The 22424-nt window shown below is 35.7% G+C and overlaps 2 protein-coding genes across 4 annotated transcripts in view; both read left to right on the top strand.

Annotated features, from left to right (window-relative positions):
• Positions 1-22424, top strand: part of LOC307156318 (serine/threonine-protein kinase Nek4-like) — a gene marked incomplete at its 3' end in the record, with an annotated part of 945281 nt that overhangs the window by 374056 nt on the left and 548801 nt on the right. The gene's annotated exons all lie outside the window — the stretch shown is intronic.
• Positions 13259-22065, top strand: LOC307155330 (uncharacterized protein). 3 transcript variants are annotated; one of them, XM_079865929.1, is made up of 4 exons: positions 13259-13567; positions 14860-14917; positions 17658-17871; positions 21032-22031. In XM_079865929.1, exons 2-4 carry the CDS (start codon positions 14903-14905, stop codon positions 21961-21963), a joined length of 1161 nt encoding a protein of 386 aa, XP_079722055.1. In that variant the 5' UTR covers positions 13259-13567; positions 14860-14902; the 3' UTR covers positions 21964-22031. The 3 variants fall into 3 exon arrangements, with proteins under 3 accessions (XP_079722055.1, XP_079722054.1, XP_079722056.1); XM_079865928.1 differs by having other exon boundaries at positions 13270-13567; positions 14857-14917; positions 21032-22065; XM_079865930.1 differs by having other exon boundaries at positions 13291-13567; positions 14870-14917.

The following is a 22424-nucleotide window of genomic DNA, read 5'->3' as shown; positions in this document are numbered from 1 at the left end:
TGAATATAATCAATATGCGTTGCCTGAACCACATTTGTGTGGCTATAATGTTTAAGATTTAAATGAAAACGAAAAGAGTTAGTATGGTGTTTTATAACATATTTCGTTGCCTAAAATATTACAGTCTATGTAAAATATACACAGAGATAACCGGAGTAGTTAGCAGAGCGAGCTGAGTGACGCGCGCTGCATCAGAAGGTGGGCGGCATAGTCTATGGTGGGCGGGGTTAGGATTTCCCAAGACTTTCCAAGATGGCGTCGCGGCCGCCCATACCCCCCATAAACGGCTTCAAACCCGTTCTTCAGAAAGTCTATGGGTGACGTCACAGACGCTTTGTCCATATTTTTTACAGTCTATGGGGCACACGTGGCAGGATCACATGACTATAACTGGGAATCACATTATAAGACATGAACCAAAACAAGATGTGACAAGAAGAATAAAATAATATATATAGGCCTAGTAGGGATGGGCAAATGAAGCCTCATGAATATGGGGATATTATGGTTGCAATATTCCAAATAAATAGATTAATATTCACAAATAAATGTAAAGAGATTGACAAAAATGTATCGAATTCACAAATAAATAGATTAAGATCCACAAATAAATGTAAAGAGTTTCACAAAAATATATAAAATACACAAATAAATAAAATGAGATTTGCAAATAAATAAAATATGTACAAATGTTTTATTATTTTACAAACACAACTCTGCCTGGCATTTATTTGTGAACCACTTTCTGTGCATTTGTAAATCGCTGCACACATTTGTGAATCGGTTCCTGTGCATTTGTGAATCCCCTCACGCATTTGTGGATTTTGAAACACTTCTAGCGTCAACGTAGCCTGGGTGCCAGCCCGAACCCCGCCCACAATATTTTTTGGTCGGGAAGTTCGGTCTGGACTCGCTCCGTTGAGGAGCTATTATGCCCGAACAAAAATTGTTCGGACCAATCACAATGTCAGGGCGGGCTTTATACGATGATGGACAGATGAGCAACGGTAACGTAATCACCCACGTCACCAAAGAGCGCTTGATTTGAATTAGTTTACAACAAAGACGAGGGCATGCTGGAGAATTGAGATTTCACGAGTTCACATTTACAAATAAGTCAGATAGAATGAATGCGTATATAAGATTTCACGAGTTCACACAAATAAGTCAGATAGACTAAATGCGTATATGACGTGCTGTCCGAGGGCTGTGGGCTCGGTAGCCATACTCCCCCCGTGTTCCTGGTTGTGAGAGAACAAGACAAGAGTGAGGATTCGGGGTGGTGGAGGGATGCTTAAAAACTGTTAAGGAGTGTTAGGTAAGTTGACAGAGTGAATATGCTTCCTCATGCTGATATAGGGTAACGTTAGACATGGTATTGTTTGATGACAAGTTGATATTGGATTGATTATTTGTACGTGCTCCTCCCGAACTTTGTTTATGAAACATCATGTGTAGATTCCGCCATCGCGTCTGTTATAGAAGATATGCACAGCGCATTCATTTTAAAAGAGGAACAGAGAGCCGCGACATTTTGTTGGTTGAAAATATGAATGAACTTGAAGAACATGCGTCATTTACTCCGTTGCTCTGATTGGTAGTAGGTCTATCCAATTGAGTGCAGAGTTTTTTTTTTTCCTGGTTCGGTTGAGACACGCCCCATAATCAACTCTCTATGGAACAGTCTCAGACTCACATTCTGACTAGAATATGAGTATGACAAAGTCAGGCTAGCGTCAACGTGCAGACAGATCCATAAATAAGTGGACTCCACCCACCGCCTACTCAAGCCAATCAGATAACGGCCACATCGAGCTGGCCAATCGTAGCACGTTCTCGCTACAACCAATCACGTTTGGCTTTACGCTCGGGGCGGGAACTGATTCTTGCATCCTTGAAAGGACCAGTAGTAGCGAACTGAACTGTTTGTATGGTGTGATAAAAACACTGTTTTCGTAAGATTTTAAGGCCTCTTTATATTTCCATCAGGATACACTCAGGGAGTGTTTGTGAATTCGATACATTTTTGTGAATCTCTTTACATTTATTTGTGAATATTAATCTATTTATTTGGAATATTGCAACAATAATACCCCCATACATGAAGCACGGAGGCTTTTCTCTGATTGTTCTGGGAAAAGAATTGAAGCATCATGAGTGTCGAAAACAGCGCCATCTTGTGGCAGGTCAAATTTATAGCCTCCATAAACTCGAGTGTGCAGCGCTGTTGTTCTATGTATTAAGCACAAATAAAAGCATGACAACGATAAATGTTCAGTTTACTGATAATATAATTCACATATTAATGTGTGGCAATAAATTAAATATAACAATTATATTTATAGGCTACTAATGATAAAAATACTAAAAGAATTGCTTGATGCAAGTTAATGCATATAATAATGACATAATATTTGAACATGTAACATATAGGCTATAGGCTTATTTATAAATAAAATAAATGAATAATAGTAAATGGACCTAAACTTAAAAAAAAAAAAAAAAACGAGTAGTGGTTTGGGTTCAAACATTTCGACACGCAAAGTGAAGAATTCACGTGACTGGAAAGAAAGTGAGGCTTCGTTTTACGTTGATCACATGTTTCTCTGAAAGCAATACGCGCTCCGCACAGAGATTAATCATATATATATATATATATATATATATACAGTATATATAAACTAGCCTGGTTAAAACCAGACCCTTCTCAGTTGAAACTGAGTGAAGGGTCTGGAGAAGCTATGTAGACAAATCATTTCCAAAGGGGCGTCACCAACCGACGTAGCTAGCTTGATTGACAGGTTATCTGGCCAATCATACTTCGCCATCTGCCATTTTGTCCGACAAAGCAGTCAGGAGAGTAGATTAACATAGGAGGATTTGAACTTGAAAAACGGAGTGTACTGACGCCTTTCAGTGGTTAAAACAACATTCCTTCTTATGTTTGTTCATGTTTATTTGAGGCTATAAATTAACTAGAAGGAAGAGATGATCGGTTCACTAGAACAGCTTTAACTGATGCTCTACAGCGATCTGTCACGGCACATTAAAGGGTTACTTCAGGATTTAGCATTAAGCTTTGTATTAGTAGAAAACCTGTAGTATTTTCGAATTACCATGCTTTCCACCCTCATATCCCCCTGAGACAAGAGATTTATGTATTTTTTGTCTGGAAAAAATCCTCCGATGACGCAAAAATCGTCATATTGGCCACCACTGGTCAAGGCTCGGTCCCCCTGCCGGCCCCCCCAAACTCACGGCCCCACCCCCAGTCTGAGGAGGGGGAAAATAAATTTAATTTAATGAAAAAAACCCTCCTGAGTTTAAATAAATACTCGACCCCGCCGAGTGAACAGGAGGGGCGCGAGGGGCGGATTCGCTTTCTGTACGTACGAAAGCTCATTTACCGCCAGAGCCGGGATTCGAACACGGGTCTCTGGCGTGAAAAAGCTTATGATTTCACTACTGAGCCACAGGGGAAAATACATCAATTTATTGTTAGAGTGAGTATAGAAGAGAGCGATCATATTTTGTGTCGCCGTTTGTTTGTAGGTGTGCATGCTTTGTTTATAACAGACTAAAACACTCTATTTCAACCTACAGTCTATGATTTCAACCTTTCACCGATGAGTGACACAGATTTAAAAAACTCATGCAGCAAACAAACAAAAATACAATTATGAAAAATAAATTGAATATTGCACTTAAAATGCCATGGTTACATAAATAAATTATCGCCTAAAAATGACAATTCATATTGTGTCTTTCTGTCATTTGCACTAAAAAATCCCCGTCTCATGTTAAGGTCCCTAACCCCTCACATAATCATGACACATCGCACTCGCACATTATCTAAGCCAGTGGTTCTCAAAGTGTGGTACCGTGTGCTCTCTCTAGTGGTAACGTTACAGTAAACACTGAATTTCGATCTCACCGGTGTGAGTAGAACGTGATCAACTGCTAAATTCAAACTGTGCTTTTTTCCCCAACTAACGTGATCATTATAAAGGCAATTCAATGCTTTAGCTTACAAATTTGTGAATATTTTGAATAAAAAAAAAAAAATAAAAGCAGATCATCAGTATGTATTGAGTGGTTGTGGTCATGTGACGACACGTCACCATGGAGACAAAGTGATACGATCTATAACCTATAACGCCTTGAAAAGCTTACGCTGGGAGCAGCTGATTATTTTTTTACTTTAACTAAGTGTGTGAAAAGGTTAAATATAAATGAATGTTAGGTGGATTATTAAATTCTGAAAAGTTCAAAACTGCTATTGTGGCTTCAATCTGGCAAGAAAAGTTTGGATCAGGAGGAGAATGTTTCAAATACAAGAACTGAAGAGGATGAGAGTGAACCAAGCACGTGCTGCTAACAACACAAGTGGCAACTTTGAAAGCGCCGGTGAAGGCAGCAGCAGCAAACGCTACAAAACAGTGAGAAATTATGATGACATTTTATACATTTTAATTTAATCATTAAAAACATTACCTGTGTAACAAGGATTTAGCCGCGATGCTAACTAAATTAATCTAATGAACAAATGGAAATCATTGACTTATTGTCTTAAATTGTTTTAGCCATTCAATTCAACGTATTGTGTGCAACTGTCGTCTTCAAATTGCTGATAACTAATTTAGCTGATTCCTGCTGTCGTCATTGGCGTTTCTTATGAATAACACAAGGTTAATATAATGTTATTTTGGTCTGTTTTTGTTTATTTACTACAGGTGCCCTCATTCTCTCAAATACCATTTTAAAGCCATTCACTGGCCAATAATTATGTTGTGAATGGATATAATCAGCTTTGTTCTTTTGTTTCCCCAGAACAAGCATTACATTTCTAAAATAACCTGAACACTTCAGTGGCAACATTGAATTACAGTAAGTTACCTGCACCACACGCAAGTACTTTATTACTATGAACTTTTCTGTGTGAAATTGTATTGTTTGACTGTGTACTTGTGTTTTTTAATCAGTTATTCTCTGAAAATCTTCCCTCATGCTCTCAAATCTCATTCATGTTACTCAGAAAAATAATATCACAGGTTTGGAGCCAATAATGCTATGATTTTTTATAGGCTATACCTAAATCATTTTCATTTGAATATAAGACATTTGAAGTAGCCTATATATTGATCTGAATTTTCCCTTTGGACCCAAACACAACTGTCCTGATGTAGAGTCATGATAGTGAGTGTGCTAATGTTTGATTGCTGTAGATCATTAACCAACAGCAGCATTGACTCACAGGAAAGGAGAGAGCAGTAACTATTGCAGGTTAATGATTACAGGTTAATGATACAAACTCCAAAACATATACGCTTACAAATCATACACTATGGTAAAAAGTGTTTTGAGGTCATAACATAATATTTAGCAGCCTTTACTGTAGATACTGAAGACATACTAATATGTCTTTATTAATCCTTAATCTGTCCTGTGATCATAATTGTGTGTGAAAACGATTAAAAGTGCTTGCTGTTCTACTGCCTCTAGTGTTCATTTCTGTTGAAACTGCAGTGATATGTACGTATTGGTACGTTTTTTTTCTGTTTTGACAAAAATGTCACCACAGGTTTTTCCAATGAGCCTGTGTTGTTCTGTTGTCTGAGTTTTGTGTTGAAGAGTAGAGCACGTGCTTCAGTCCAGGAGAAGAACAAGAAACACTGATGATATGTTTCATGTATGTTTCATATGTTTCAGGCAGTGACTGTGTAGTTGCTAACACTGTAATGTGCATTAGAATTTTTGAGGCACTACTACCAGCAACACGGGGATGGGAGGAAAATAAAAAATAAAAATAAAGAAAGAAAACGAAAATTCCCCCCATGTTGAAATGCAAGTGGTTGGACTATAATAACTAGGGTTGGGTACCGAAACCAGTCACCAATATGGAACCGGTACCCAAGTAACCGAACCAGACCGAATCAAAACGCAGATTTCGGCAGGGCCGGTTCTAGACATTAGGAGGCCCTAGGCAAAATTCATGTTGGAGGCCCCCCACCCCCAATAAAAAAACACTTGAAACAAATATGATTCCTAACCTTTTTATACAACATTTAATTTTAAAAGCAGTATATTTTTACTTACACAGTACTACATAAGTTTGGACACATTACTATTTTTAATGTTTTTGAAAGAAGTCTCTTATGCTCATCACGCCTGGATTTATTTGATCAAAAATACAGAAAAAATAATATAGTGAAATATTATTAAAATTTAAAATAATGGTTTTCTATTTTACTATACGTTATATTTCTGTGATGCAAAGCTGAATTTAGTGTCACGTGATCCTTCAGAAAACTTTATAATATTCTGATTTATTATCAAATGTTAGAAATGGTGCTTAATATTTATTTTATAACCTGTGATACTTTTTTTCAGGATTTTTGATTATTAAAAAGTTGTTTTAAAAAAGTCTTCACTATCACTTTTTATATATTTAACACATCCTTGCTGAATATTCCTGTTTCTTTTTTTTCTGTATTTTTGATCAAATAAATGCAGGCTTGTAGAGCATAATAATCAAAAACATTAAAAATAGTAATGGGTCCAGACTTTTACCGGTACTGTATGTACATATTAATCAAACTTTATCTAAGGTAATCTCTTTTTTGTTTAATGAAGATGTTATTGTTGTTGTTGTTGTTATTTTGCTGTTTTATTCAATTTATTCACAGTTCCAGAATCACACTTCAGTAGATGAGCATATGTGCTTTATATTGCATTGCTACCTTAAATATGTTATACACAAATCAAGTGGAAGAGAAAAACACGATCGCTACTGAGCAGAAAAAAATATATAAAGTGATATTATTGGCGTAATGTCAGGAATCTAATCATCAGCAGAATTTAGAAGATAGACCCATAGATATGAGATCCTTTATTTGAAACATTTAAAAATATTGTAGTGTGTTGGCTTTTTAACTTAGAATACAGACGTCTTGTCTTTTAATTTTGTAGCTTTTTTACTAGTCAGCTATGTTATTCATTGTACGCGCAAATTCAAAGCGTCGCGTCTGGGCACGTTAATGACGCTCGCGCTCTTTTAAACTCGTAATAAAGCGGTGAATGATTTTTCCAGAAATGACGCTGATCTACAGTACAAGTTTATATTTAGAATACATTGCAATCACTCCAAAATAGATGACGACAACTCACACACCTGCATTTTGAGCAGTGCTTCTTTGTGTGCTTATTAGGCTTTTGCCTCGCAGCACCTGATGGATGCGTTCGTTACACATACCTGTACTTTCAGAAGCCGGCACCCGCTTTGTAACGGACACATTCATTGGTTTAACTGCAGTAATGTAACAGTCTATGGTTAAGATAAACATCGTCACTATTTTTAGTTAACTAATAAATATTGAAATAAATTGTAGATAGGACTTTTTTTTTTTTTTTTGTCCCTCTGTCTGGGCCCCATCCCGCCAATCGGGCCCTAGGCACGTGCCTAGTTTGCCTTTGCGTTAATCCGGCTCTGGATTTCGGTGCCTCATTTCGGTGCCATTTAAATGCCTCAGCTCGTCAGCTGTCGGTTGAAATATTTGCCATCTGGTTCTCCAAAACGGACGTAAGAAGCATCATCACCACATGTGATTGCTAGTTAACCATTCGACGTGTACGATTGATCACACTGATTAGAACGGTATCGATTTGGCACCGGTATCGAAAAAAACTCAAACGATACCCAAGGGGCCGGAGGAGGGGGGCCCTAACTGCAATGAACCAGCTTTGGGGAGGCCCAGCTTGCAAAAGGTTGATAACCCCTGCTGTAGATCATTAACCAACAGCAGTACTGACTCACAGGAAAGGAGAGAGCATGAGCTATTTCCATAGAGATTGCTCAGACACACGCAGATATCACTGGACACAAGTCTAAATTACTGACAATATACTGTTAGAAAACGGATGGAAATGTATTAGAAAAGGTCATCATATCATCTGTGTTTATTCTCCAGGTAAGATGATTTATTTTCTCTTTGGGAATATATTTTTGTATGCGAGACACAAAAGACCATGCATTATTATTTGTATTTCTTTTTGTGTCATAATCATTTCTAAAATGATTTTTTTATGAAGATAATATGATGCCATAAAGAATCGCATGCGCAGGGTAAGATTCGTGAAATTGTACATAAGATTGCAAGCGTAAATTAAATTTGCATTCGAAAGAGAAGATTTGTAAAGGTGTAAATAGCCTTTTAAGTGTAAGAAAAAAATATTTGCAGCATTTTACTGTTATTTGTACAGTTGCGTCTTTCTTTTAGCTGCGCTTCCAGTTTTGGCATGATTCTCTCACACGAGGAGGGCGGGTCCTTCTTCTTCATGTAGCCAATCAAATGAGCTTCTTGCTGACACTCGATTACTCTTATCTGATTGGTTTAATAAACACGCCAGTCACCAGAACACATCTTTAACCTCATTTGGCTCAGAAATGTTCTCGTTGCTGAAATAGTACTTTTAACCACCAAATTTAGCCTATTTCCCTTCCACAACGAAAAACATAGCGTCTCCACGACATGGCGGCGCCGGCAGCAACAATAATAGAGCGAGAATACAAGTTACGCCTTCTGTCTTTGCGTAAACATTTGGGCGGTGTTGTGAAACTCTGCACACACACACTGTGCATGGGTGTGTTTGAACGGAGCGTTTTAGGAAGACGTGGCTGAGCCTTAACTTTTATAAAGAATATCTCTTTAGGTTTGACACTTTGAGCTTTGTAACTCTGCAGATCTTATACTTGCACGAACAGCTGTTATATGTGTTAGCAGTGTTACATAACACAATAAAGAAAAAGGAAAACATGAATCGCATCATACGACCCCTTTAAATCTCTTGACAAACTAAAAGATGTAAATAACATTTGTATGTATTCTAAATAAAAGATACAGATTGAACTCAATGTCAGCTTGATTATCTGGCTCAAGATAAGGATTTATTGAGTACACATGTCATGCAAACAGGAAACTCTGCTTCTAACTACAGGTCGAGATCTGACGCTCCAAACACACAACTTTGTGATGCTGATTGCGAATGTTCGTTAGAACTGTGTTTTCGGGAAACACCGACTCGTTGAACTGCTGATAACAACAGAACTTGCGAACAGTTGCTAACAATGCTTTCGGGAAACTCAACCCAGAATAGTATAATTACAAGAACAAAATAATGCATGAGTTCTGAGGGATTCAGTAGTTCTGACTACATTCAGATGATGAAATGATATTGTTTTGTTTTTAATCATTACATTACAAAAAGTTTACAGTAAACACTACAGAATCATGTGTTTATTCAATAACTCAAAATGGAGAATATCAACTGATGAAACAGACACTGAAGAAAAGTGTGTGTGTAATTTTTGGCCTCAAAATCATTAAAGTTCCATCTAAAAATGTGTCAATAATGAATAAAAGAGAACATCCAAATCGAGTGAAGGGATTTGTGGAAACTGTGGTTCCTAATTATTGTGATTCAACATTTGCCTCGCATTTGCCCACATTTGTACAGGAACAGAACTGTCTATCTGTAATGTCATTTTTCGTGTGTGGAATAAATCGGCAATTAAACTAAACTAAACTAGTCAATATACATCTTGAAACATCATTTTCATGTGTATTTTGTTCTTCCGGCTGTTTGATCTGTTCTTCCTCTTTTGAGGCGGGACTCAGAGAAAGAAGAAGAAGAAGAAGGGTGGTGCATTGGAAGTTTGCTGTTGTTCATTTTGGTTGATTTTCAACGATTTAGACCTTGTTTGCCTTTTATTTTTATTACGAAAATAGTTTAAAACTAAATAGAATATGCTAGTTTCGTATGTTTGTGTTAAGTATAATTTATTTTTTGTTTGTTTTTAAAAAAAAATGTTTAAAACCTTTATTTAACTAGGAAAGTCACATTGAGGTTAAAACCTCTTTTACAAGTGAGACCTAGTCAAGATAGGGTCAGATAGCAGGATTAGACAGATAACAAGCCACAATAAAAAAAAAAAAACAGTAACAACATCATCATTTGATACAACAACAACAACAACAAAAAATCTCCACAACAAAAATGATGTACAGCACCGAAACACAGCACAGCAGCACAAACATTTAGGTATTACATAATACCCTACATAGTACTGATCACAAAAACAACATTATTTAAATCATAGGTTTAATAAGGAGTTAAGTGGTAGAATTGACAAAACAGCTGCAATTAGCAGTTATATCGTCGCGCTTTAAAACTCAAGAGTTTGGTCAGGTTGGTCTAGTCAGTGTGATGAGTTACTAGTGTACAGTTTGCAATAACTGTGTATTTGAGATTGAATTAAGTAATGACGCACCATAAACCTGACCAAAACGAAACCGAAACCAAGTACGTTGGCTACTCTTGATATTTATAATACTTTTTTTGTAATAGAAATAAGCGTTAGCTCGTGATTAGGCTATATGATTAGACTAAGTATAATTTTTACTCAAAATGAGCCCTTTAGAGAAACTTGACAATTGGCTTTTTCCCCCCTTTTTTTTCCTTTTTTTTTTTGCGTGTGCCTGTTTTGTGTTATATTATACTTTCTAAAAACAGACACAGACAATGCCATTTTTATCATGAAACTCAAACCATAAATGGTGTTTTGATGTGATTTAATGTGGCGCGTGACAGAGCAGATCTTCCTGTTTATTGCTGAATGCACCGATCAGACATGAGCTACCAAATTCTCGCATAAAAAGAGTCGAGACTCAACAACTCTTAGGGATAGAAACACACTAGGCTACTTATCATTAGACTTTGACTTTGTTTGAAACGTGTTTGTTTTCGGTGTTAACATTACAATCTGTTAGTGGCCCAGATATTACTGACCTGTTTCCACAGAGATATTTGATTGGTCTGTTGAGACTAAAGTGTGTAGTGCGATGACGTCATTGATATACGTAGTTGGCGTTTTAACAACATGCATGCGCTGTTTCGATTACGTCATGAAAGTTTAAACACGCACGGGCATGATTACCTATTACATTATCCACAAATTATATTATTTTATAAAATCTGTATGACATATTCCATAATAATAGTGGATTAATTTAAACATTAAAGCTTTTACATTATGGCCCATAATATGTTTTTCTCCTGGCAGCTTCAAAGATTTGCAATACTGGATATGAATTTTGTAGCCTATTTTATCTCCAATGACACTGCCCAAATTAGTGGTAATATCATCCATTATAATGTAATCCATAAGATTACACACACTGTAACATGATAGATATGCAGCAGTTGCAATAGCCTAACTATTAGGATATCCATCACTGACGGAGTTAGTTGAGTTTAAAAACTTCTCTCTTTTTGTCTGTTTTTTTCCGTGTAATTTCCCATTGACTTTCCCATCCATACCGTTCACATGACTAATAGCGCGGCACGCTTCAGTCAAGTCAAATAAATGTTTATTCATTATAGTTGCGTTTCATTCAGTCTAAAACACTCAAAACAACACCGGAGATCATAAGTTTAACTGTGGGCTATACACTCAATTACACTCAATCTCAATAAGATATTTAGCAGGAAAAAGTCTGCCTAGATAGAGATTGCCTCTCTGGATAACGGCATAGCGCTATTGTTCATGCAATGTAGTAGGCTAATTAATAAGATATAGCCTATAGTTTGTTATCAACTTATAATAATTATTTGTAGGGCAATCAATGCTCTATAATCAATGCTCTATTGACAATAAACTGGACTGAACACTCAAGCCCTCTAAAGGAAGAGTCTCTGTTTTCTGAGGAGGCTGAGGTCCTTCAACATTTGCAGGGCGATGCTGAGGATGTTTCATGAGTCTGTGGTGGCCAGTGCTATCCTGTTTGCTGTTGCATGCTGGGGCAGCCGGCTGAGGGTAGCAGACGCTAACAGACTCAACAAACTGATCCGTATGGCTAGCAACGTTGTGGTGGTTGAGCTCGACTCTCTGTCGGTGGTGTCAGAGGGGAGGATGTTGTCCAAACTACATGTCATCTTGGACAATGTCTCCCACCCACTCCATGATGTGCTGCTCAAACACAGGAGCTCTTTCTGTGCAAGACTTATTCTTCCGAAATGCACCACAGAGTGTAACAGGAAGTCATTTCTGCATGTGGCCATCAAGCTTTATAACTCCTCAATCTAAGTGCCTGATACACGGACACTTAGTTTTTAAACTGACAATATCTCTGTTTCTGTGCAACATTATCTTTTTAATAATTAATGTGCAATATTCTTTGCTGCTATTTATTCCTCTAGTACTTTTTGGTTCACCATTATAATTATAATTCTAAATAATGTAAATGTTCACCATAACAATTTTATTATAATGTAAATATTGAACATACCCACATTCCTTATATTTTTCTTTATTTTTTTCTTTATATTTTATATTTATACTTTTATATTATATACTCTTTATTGATCTACTTTTTATTACTATTTCTTTTCCTTATGCTTTGACAGATGGGCAATTGTGACAAAGAATTTCCCCTCGGGGATCAATAAAGTATTTCTGATTCTGATGCTATATGAATATAAATGAATTTATTCATTAGAATGTTGATCTATCTGATAAAAGGAGAAAGATAACAACTCAAGTTCTCCCAAAGAGATTTAACCTGATTTTAATAGTAGAATAGATGAACAAAGTTTATACCTCAACTTTGCAAAATGCACATAATGTTCGAAAGATCAACAAAAGTAGAGTTTGTTGGATAGACATTATAAAGATGTCTCTGGGAATAACCACATCAGTGTCCAGCAGTGCATTCTGGTGTATGACTGCAGTCAATGTTCCCTTCATCAGGATGGCAGTGTTTTCACTCTCACAATCTGAGGCTTCCAAACTTTTCCTGAAACAATCAGAGAAAAGCTTCAAAGATTAAAGAGGCTTCAGTTCTCCATCCCTACTAAATAGTTTTAGGCCTTTATGCAAATGTTTCAAGTTTACTGTTTTAGAGAGCGTCCCCCCCCCCCCCCCCCCTTTTTTTTTTTTTTTTAAATTGTTGTGAAATCTAGTTTATTTTAGACTATGGGTTTGTATTGATGTTTTATTGTAATCAGTAACATCAGTGTCCTTCGTTCAGTGAACCTGCAATAATAATAAGTATGTTCACTCATTTTGAGTCTGGTTTTAAACATGAACTGTCTCTTTAATGTTGTTTTTCGTGTGCGGAAAAGGGATAGGCTATAGGCTACATCTTGAAACATCATTTGCATGTGTATTTTGTTCTTCCGGCTGTTTGATCTGTTCTTCCTCTTTTGAGGCGGGACTCAGAGAAGAAAGAAGAAGAAGAAGGGCGGCGCATTGAAAGTTTTCTGTTGCTCATTTTGGCTGATTTTCAACGATTTAGACCTTGTTTGTCTTTTATTTATGTTACGAAAATGGTTTAAAACTAAATAGAATATATTACTTCCGTATGTTAAGTATAATTTAGTTTCTATCGTCGAGCTTTAGAACTCGAGAGTTTCTCCGTTTCAACTCGTGGACTTCAAGCTCGAGCTTCGTCTGTTTCATTTTTCATAAGGACGCAAAATACAGAAGAGCTTCGATCAAGACTGCAACCAGGTTAGTCTAGTGTAATGAGTTACTAGTGTACAGTTTGCAATAACTGTGTATTTGAGATTGAATTTGCGAGGATTAAGTAATGACGCACTTAAAAACTGACCAAAACGAAACCGAAACCAAGTAGGCTACATGTTATACTTTGTTTGTTATAGAAATAAGCGTGAGCTCGTGATTAGGCTGTGATTAGAGTCTACAGTAGGCAATATATAATTTTTACTCAAAATTAGCCCTTTGTAAAGAAACTGGACAATAGGCCTGCATTTTTTTTTTTTTTTTTTTTTTTTTGCGTGTGCCTGTTTTGTCTTATGTTATAGCCTACTTTCTAAAATCAGTCACAAACGATGCCATTTTTATCATGGAATTCAAACAATAAATGTTGTTTTGGTGTGATTTAATGTGGCGCGTGACTGATCGCTGTAGCTTCCTGTTTAATTGCTGAATCCAGATCTCTACCGATCAGACTGTAAGTTATAGCATAAAAAGAAACATAAATGAACATGAGTCGAGCGCTCAACAACTCTTTGGAGTAGAAACATACTTTTTATCATTAGAAAGTCCAGACTTTGATTTGGTTTGAAACTTGTTTAGTTTCGGTGATTGTTAATTACAATCTGTTAAGATATTACTGACTGAGCCGTTTCCACAGTGCGATTGGTCTGCTAAAGTGTGTCTTTATGGCCATGCGAAACTATGGGGTTATTTTTGTCCCTTTAATAACGCAACTTTTCAAGAAACAAATGAAAATATAAATGGACACTGAATAAAAGGTCGTATTGAACCCGGAAAAAAATAAACCGCAGGTAAAATTCACGTCACGTGTGTTTCGTGTCACATGTGATGTAGTAGTGCATGGTGCGTTCAGTCCTCCTGGGAAGTTCGTATTTACGACGGCACTGCGTTCAAGTCACTGTAAGATGGCGGTGTACTTTCTCTTAATTAATTACACAAAAATACAGCAAGGTTCTTAAACTCTAGTTCTAGAAAATGAAGAACAAATAAATGTGCATCAGGTGTGCTTTGGTTTCTTATGTTTTTCATGGGATACCATTTAAAATATCATTTTTATTCATAAACACAAACTGCCCTCCACACAGTGCTATTCTATCCAGTTATACATTTTAACACACATTGTGTTAAAAATCTACAATACCATCAACACACTCTGTGTGCTCTTTTTACAGTGTATATGCAATTATATTATATCCAATTGTTTACATACAAATATTGAAATAATTTGTTTATATTTTTATTAATGAGTATTTATTTGTAATGAATTATTTTGTGTTTAGCAGGTAACTGAAGAGTTGTGGAGGTCTTCTGTGAGGAGGAAACAAGATGGAAGAAAACCCTGTGAGTTAAAACTTGATGTTTTATTAACAAGGTTCGGGAGGAACACGTTCTAATGATCAAACAATCAAGTCATTCCAACCAGCTGTCAGCAATCAGTAATCAACAGGTCCACTCAATCAGCATGATTAAAGCGGTTTATTCTTTCACACACAGACACGCGATTCATATTTAGGCTAAACAGTCTTTACAAATATGTACCCTTCATTCATCTCACAGAAACGCGATTCATTTTTTTGCGGTTTACATAGGCCTACACTAACGTTATTCCACATTAACACTTGAGAAAAGATAACTTAGCCTACCTCACTCCTCAGCGGGATCTATTGCTCCTCATATCAGCACTGTTCTGAGGAAACTTTTCTCCATGATTATTAGGTAGGCTATATTATGCCTCACTCGCGGCGCGCTGTGTTTACAGCTGATGTGGGCGTTTCACAGGTCTGAAATGGTTCTCAGAATTTGCGTTTGAATAATGCGCGCTCTCCGGGGCGGGGTCATATTACATTTGAATGAGCTCTAATGAGCTCGACTGGAATCGCTCTCTTTTAATACAGATTTCACAAGATGAGAATATTTGTTTTTTATATAAATTACTTCATTTAAAAGAAGAGAATTCAAGCTTCATGCCTGTGTGTCTGTATGCCTGTTTGACTGAGTATTCGCTGAGTTATTGTTCATTTTCGGACGCGTTTCAGAATGGTCTTCACTGACAGAGAAAAGGCAGAACTCACATCATGTTTGTTTTTCTTTATTTGGCAAAAAGCACAACACTTTGTTTTTATTGTGAGTATACACAAAAATAATACACATTTAACAGAATCGATTGATGTATGAAACTTGTTTGTAATATCAAAGTCAACAGAGAAAAATGAATTTCTTTTGAACTCATTAGAAAAAAAGCGAGCTGGTATCGCCGGCGACCCCAGAGGGTTAAAGGCCTTTAAATACACACAGTCGACTCACCCACATTCCTCAACAGTTTTCAGCATCCCTCTACCACCCCATCTCCTCACACTTGCCTGGTTATCTTCCTAAACAAGAGATACGGGGGGAGTACTCTGGGTTCAGGCCCAATTTCCCCCCGGACAGCACGCCAAATACGCATAACTATTTATTCTCTGATCATTTGTGTGAACTTGTGAAATCATGAACCTTATTTGAAGACGTAAAACTATTAACCTGCAAAATAAAATTAATACATTTGATGTATGATGATTTGATTAGATTTTTTTTTTTATAGAATTTGTAATAAATTGTAAGTTCTGTAACAAGTATGGCACCATATACCAAATTATTAGATGATCTTTTTTTTTTTTTTTTTTTTTTTTTTTGCCTTTGTGACAAATGGAAATACTATTTTAAATACTATATATAAAATTAAAACGTTTACAGATGAGAATATAACCCTAAAATGTAAGAGTAAAACACATCTTAAAGGGTTAGTTCACCCAAAAATGAAAATTGGCCCATGATTTTCTCACCCTCAAGCCATCCTATGTGTAGCCTATATGACTTTCTTTTCAGCCAAACACAATCAGAGTTATATTAAAATAATATCCTGCTCTTCCAAGCTTTATAATGAATGAATGGTACCCTAGATTTTGAAGCCCCAAAAAGCACATCCATCATCATAAAAGTAATCCATACGACTTCAATAAAGTGAATGTAATGCTACGTGACATTGTTTACAAGCTGTTCTGAATCTTTCAACATACCTTATGTTCATTCATGTTTATCTTGTAAATAATAGTGAAGAGGAAGAGATGATAGCATTATCACGCCTCATCTCAATGTTTAATCCCTTATCAAAAGTGTTACATTATTAACAGACTTAAATTTGACTTTACCACCACTGTGAAACTACAGCAAGAGTTCCAACAACACTCCGTTATAATGATGGATATTTAAACATGTCATGCACAAAATAAAATAAAAATAACAACAGCATCCTTTAGAGTCACACACAAACACAAAAATCATATATATATATATGTGTGTGTATGTGTAAGGGAGGCGGTTGTTCTAGTGAATAACAACCCAGACAGGCTGAACTTGAATCAGCCTGAAGGGCTTGTTATTCGCTATAACAACCGCCTCCCTTACACATTATCCAGCTTATTACATGGCTACCTATTTTGACACAAAATATTGATTTAAAAAGGAGTTTATTGCTTTAAAAACAATTGTATTGCTTCCGCTAAAGAAAATAGTCCGTTCCGTCTCTATGGTTGCATCCATAGCAACGCTCTGTTTTTCATGGCAACGGTCTGTTATACTTCGCAGCGGTCTGTTATCAAGAAATAACAGACTGCATTCTACATTGGAATTTAACCAAGCCATGTAATAAATATATATAAACTCTGAACATCACAAAACGGCTACAGAGAAGTCGAAGCAAAAATACAAGCCAAAAAAAATATTTTAGAGCATTTTGCAAAAAGTGCAATTGCAAACTGAGAGTAAAGCGTATAATGTGCTTGTAATGTGCTTGTAGTTTTGCAGACTTGGTCTGAAGATTTGGTACATGAGTGAATGCTTTCACTAAGTGAGCCTCAAGTAACACTTTTACAGTGCAAGGAAAAAAACAGTAGTGTCATGCTCAGAAATTCAATAACAAGTTACCACAGAATTAAGATTCATAAAGACTATATGCTGAACACTAAAGGGGCTCATTTAACAATATTGTATATGTGAATTTCATAGATGCATATTAAGAGTATGTATTTTTTCCCCCCTAAAGATGCATCAATGTGACCAACTCCCTGATGCCAGTGCTGACAGTGATGCTGACAGTGATGCCAGTGCTGACAGTGATGCTGACAGTGATGCCAGTGCTAACAGTGATGCCAGTGCTGACAGTGATGCCAGTGCTGACAGTGATGCCAGTGCTGACAGTGGTTACAGTGCTGACAGTGTATCCTCAAATAGGAGCATCAGACAACCTCCTTCATTCAGTAAGTACATTTCATGATGAATTTGATCAACATCAGTTTTATGTTAGCAGCTTTAAACATCAAACTACCCTCAGAAAATGACAATTTGTGTTTGTACTAAATTTATTTGAAAACAATCATGTTTAAAGGGCAATTAATATTAAATTTAGTGTATATATGTGTATATAATATCGATTGATCCATAAAATTCAGTGCTAAAATGCCTTAATGCATCGCGATTCTCTCTTCTGAGCTTAATTTTTTTCTTCAAAATGATTTATGATTTGTTGGAATCTGACAAAAAATGAATTTTGTCAATTTTGAGAAAAAAACATACCTTAAAATCAATGGTAATTTGGGCTGGGTATCGTTCAAAAGAATGTTGATATCAATTTTATGCAATCTGTTTTAACAAGTTTACATGACAATTTTTTTTTTTTTTTCAGTTTGTTGACTTTTTTTTACAGGCTCAAAGACTCATATAGGCCACTGGGAGGCAGAATATAAGCCACATAAAGCTTGCCTCAAAGCACTGGCAAAAGTAGCCTAATGATTATGAATGTGTCGGGAAAAAATAGCAAGGAGACATTTTAGTTGTCTTTTAATAAACTAGTGTTTTCTGAGTCAGTGTTGGCTGCGAAGATGAAGTTGATGATGCTGACTCTTCATTTATAGAGAGAAATGCACCTTTTATTTGGATTCCATAATCAGAGAGAATTTGTTTTCGATTTGAACTGGTTTGTTTAAAAGTAGACATTTCAAGCTTTTCATATTCCTATTTATCATTTTTTGTGAGGCGAGTAGTCTATAGACTGAGTTTCGGTTCATTTGACGATCTCCAGTTCTGCTTGCAGTTGAAGATGGAGGAACTTTCTGCTCTTAAGTTTAAGTTATTCCGTTATTCCTTCATCAGATTTGTCATGTTGGCGGTCTTGAATTAGCAATTATCTTGTCGCAAATATTGCATCTCGTGCTGTTGGCATCGAGCCTGGTGAAATGGAGCCACACTTTTGTTCTTCTCCACATCTTTTCCATCTATGGGGGTAACTTGGGACGTGGGCACACAACAGCCTCACGTGTGAGCCGCGTCTCTGAGCGTAACCGGTGTAAACTAGTGTTTCTCCTTGATGCCACAGCCAATCATTGCTGCATGCTTATCGGCTCACTGACGTTGATGAGATTAACCCCTTAGGTATCGAAATTTGGTACAGACCAAGTCAAAACCCACACTGTAAATCAAGTCAAGTCTTTATTTATACAGTATAGCGCTTTTTTATAATACAGATTGTTTCAAAGCAGCTTTACTGAGATAACAGGAAAATGATGCAACAAAGTTTGTTTCCAGAAGAAAATAGTGTCACAGTCCAGCCTAAGTAAGTTCTGTAAAAAAAGTTATTAATTTAGTTCATGTATATACACAGCCGTTCTGGAGAAAACCGTGATGTCATCGTCCAGCTCAGTTCAGTTCTCATATAATAGTGTCAATGCAGGCAGATCAATAATATTGTTGAATATTAAATGACACTCAACAAATAATAAAAACACTTATACAACATAAATCAACATTACAAAATAAACCAACAACACAATCTGCTAAAAGTGAACCAAACATAAGTTCAAGATAAAACCAACAATCCACAGCACAATCTATTCATGTCGCACTGTAGAAATACAGCATGATGTTTGTTTACTGTAAATAGTTTTTCCCAATAATGTAAACTCACAGTAAAACCACTTCTTTAGTGCTGTTAGATTCAAGAGAAGTCATACTGTGAAATTACTGTGAACGTAATGCAATTATTAACCTGGAATATACTGTAATTTTACACTAAATGTTTAACAGTGCATATCTATTAGAAAAATATATTTTTCAACTTTTTTCCATGATATCACAATTGTTTAACATTAATGCGACAGAATAGTGATTTATGGTCTTAAAAATGTATATTAATATTTAGTATTAATATGGAAACGTCATATGGTAATGTCACAATACCTAAAATAACAGCTGAATTTTTAATTTACATATATTATTTGTAATTTTACAGACTTTTGAGTACAATTTAAAATTAAAGAAAATGAACGTCAAAAAATCAGTTATTTTCTGTAAAATAAGGATTTTTTTTTTACAGTGTTTGTTATTTTAAAATGGAGCATTAAGCTTTTAGCGCCACTCACCATTTCAATTCAGCTGTGATACGTACAAACTCCATCGTAATAAAACGTTGCTATATTAACGGTCATCTGTTCAGGAACAAACTAAACACGCTTTTAGGATTGGATTTCATAGGATATGTTAAGGCACGACTCAGAAAAGCATGCTTTAGACATAAGCTGCGTTTCCGTGACTGATTTATGCAAAACTTTTGAGATATTTTCTAAATTGGATAAATGGATTGGATTGGATAAATGTCGCTAAAAACTATTGTGAAAACACCATTTCTATTAACCGATGTTATGTGACTAAAACGTAATTTTTTCCCTCGCGATAAGTCATTCCAAAAATCATGGTGACGAATGTTAGTAGGTTTACATATATCATTAATAAAGAATAGTTAATGAATAGTTTAATAAGAGCTGTCTCATCTTCTGTCCAAACTTACCGCGTCATCTTTAAAGAATGATCGACTGTTACGTACACCAGGTCACCTGTAAATGCCAAAAAACTGTTTCCACTGCAGTTTAGCAAAATACAATTTTTTTTTTAAAAAACCACCTCTTGCGAGCGTAAAAACTTTTTTGCTATACAGGAGTTTTTGTTTCCATTGGGCATATTTTCAATTCGCAATTTCAATTGGCACAATTTGAAGGGTTTGCAATTAATTGCAATTGAAAATATAGACACATTTAAGAGTGACTTATATTTCCCATTATTTATTATCATAATCTTGGGTAATGCTGGTGATGGAAATCAAACAGAAGAAGACATTTTTCCACAGTGAGCTTGTCTTGTTCTAAGATTTGATTGAATCTGTTTATTGATATTATTAGAAGTACAGCAATATTTCTAAGTTACATCATGGAAAACATTTAGTGGTTAAACACTTGTAAAAGTTATAGTAATTAGTCATATAATGTATGTTAACAGAATGTGTTATCTTTTTGAGGCCAATAAAACTAAAAAGCACTCAAAACTAATTGCATATATTCTAATCCTGATAAAACTTTTGATATATTTCAGGAAACTTGATACTTGAATTGAAAAGAAGCATTGAGGAACTAAAGTCAGAATTTGACAGAAATCATCAAACTCTTGATGATAAAATAAAGGAGCTGGATGAGGCCATTGATGAACTTGAGTCCATGCACAGGAACTCTACAGTGGCCAGTTTGGTCGGATCATCAGTTGGAGCCGCTGGAGGAATCGCAGCCATAGCAGGAGTGTGTTTGGCCCCGTTCACATTCGGTGCTTCTTTAGCTCTTACTGTTGGTGGTGCTGTTGCTGGAGTAGCTGGAGGAGTAACAGGTGGAGCATCAAACATCACTAACATGGTCAGGCAGAAAACCCTGCGTGAGAAGATTGAGAAGATCATCAATGATTTACAGACCACAATCAAGCCAATGTTAAAGCTTCTGCGTAAAATTGAAAACATCACAGAAGACATTGAATTGAAGGAGAAGACATCAAAAAATCACAAAAATGAGAGATCAGCAAGAGGTGCTGCAGACGTATTCAAGATTTCAGGACAAATGTGTGCAGAGGATGCCAAAGAAATCCGTGCGTGTCTAAAGGCTGTCAAAGCTGCGCGTGTAGCTGCATCGGCTGCTAAATCTAACCGTATGGCAGCAGCGTTCGCTGGCGTACTCGCCGCTGGGTTTCTTGGTCTTGAAGTTTACTGTATTGTTCAAGATTCAAAAGAGATCTCTGAAATGAATCAACCAGCAGGAAAGAGAAAAGAAGAAGAAATCTCATCAGAAACGCTGAAATTTATTCTTCAGATGAAAAAAGCAGCTGATCAGTTTAAGAAGATTGTGAAAATAATTAAAGATGCCATCGACACCACAGACACACAATGCTGTGAAACAACACTCAATCCTGGCAAAGACACAGAGAAGATGATCAAAAATGGAAATAAAGATGGAAACCGTGCTTATTATTTTAAGATTATGTGATCAGTCTTGTTCTTGTGTTTCTGATTGTTTTCCATGTGGAATTTTGATTGGAAAAAAATTTGTCAATCAAAATAAAAAAAATATTGTTATTGTTGTTTAATTAAAAACAAAAACAAATATTAAAGTTTTTAGTTTAGTTTTTTTTTTTTTCTTCTGTTTATTAGTCCATTAGGAGAGAGAGAAATGTAATTTATAGAAGATCATATATATATATATATATATATATATATATATATATATATATATATATATATATATATTATTATTATTATTATTATTATTTCATTTGAGTTAACAGTTAGAATGGTTTATTTTATTTTATTTTGTCTGTCCATCTATCCAATATGTTTATGTGATGATAATAATAATAATAATAATAATAATAATAATAATAATAATAATAATAATAATAATGTATGAAAAATATGAGAAAAACAGATTTGATGGGTTGATGGTTTGAT

Source organism: Squalius cephalus (genome assembly GCF_949319135.1).
Source record: "Squalius cephalus genome assembly, chromosome: 3".
NCBI lineage: Eukaryota > Metazoa > Chordata > Actinopteri > Cypriniformes > Leuciscidae > Squalius > Squalius cephalus.
This window is presented reverse-complemented; position numbering and strand designations above follow the sequence as displayed.

Bases quoted from the DNA above. Each gene is read 5' to 3' on its own strand.
- LOC307155330 (XM_079865928.1), top strand. The intron at 17,872-21,031 runs GTAAGTACATTT...GATATATTTCAG, and splicing joins CAGACAACCTCCTTCATTCA to GAAACTTGATACTTGAATTG.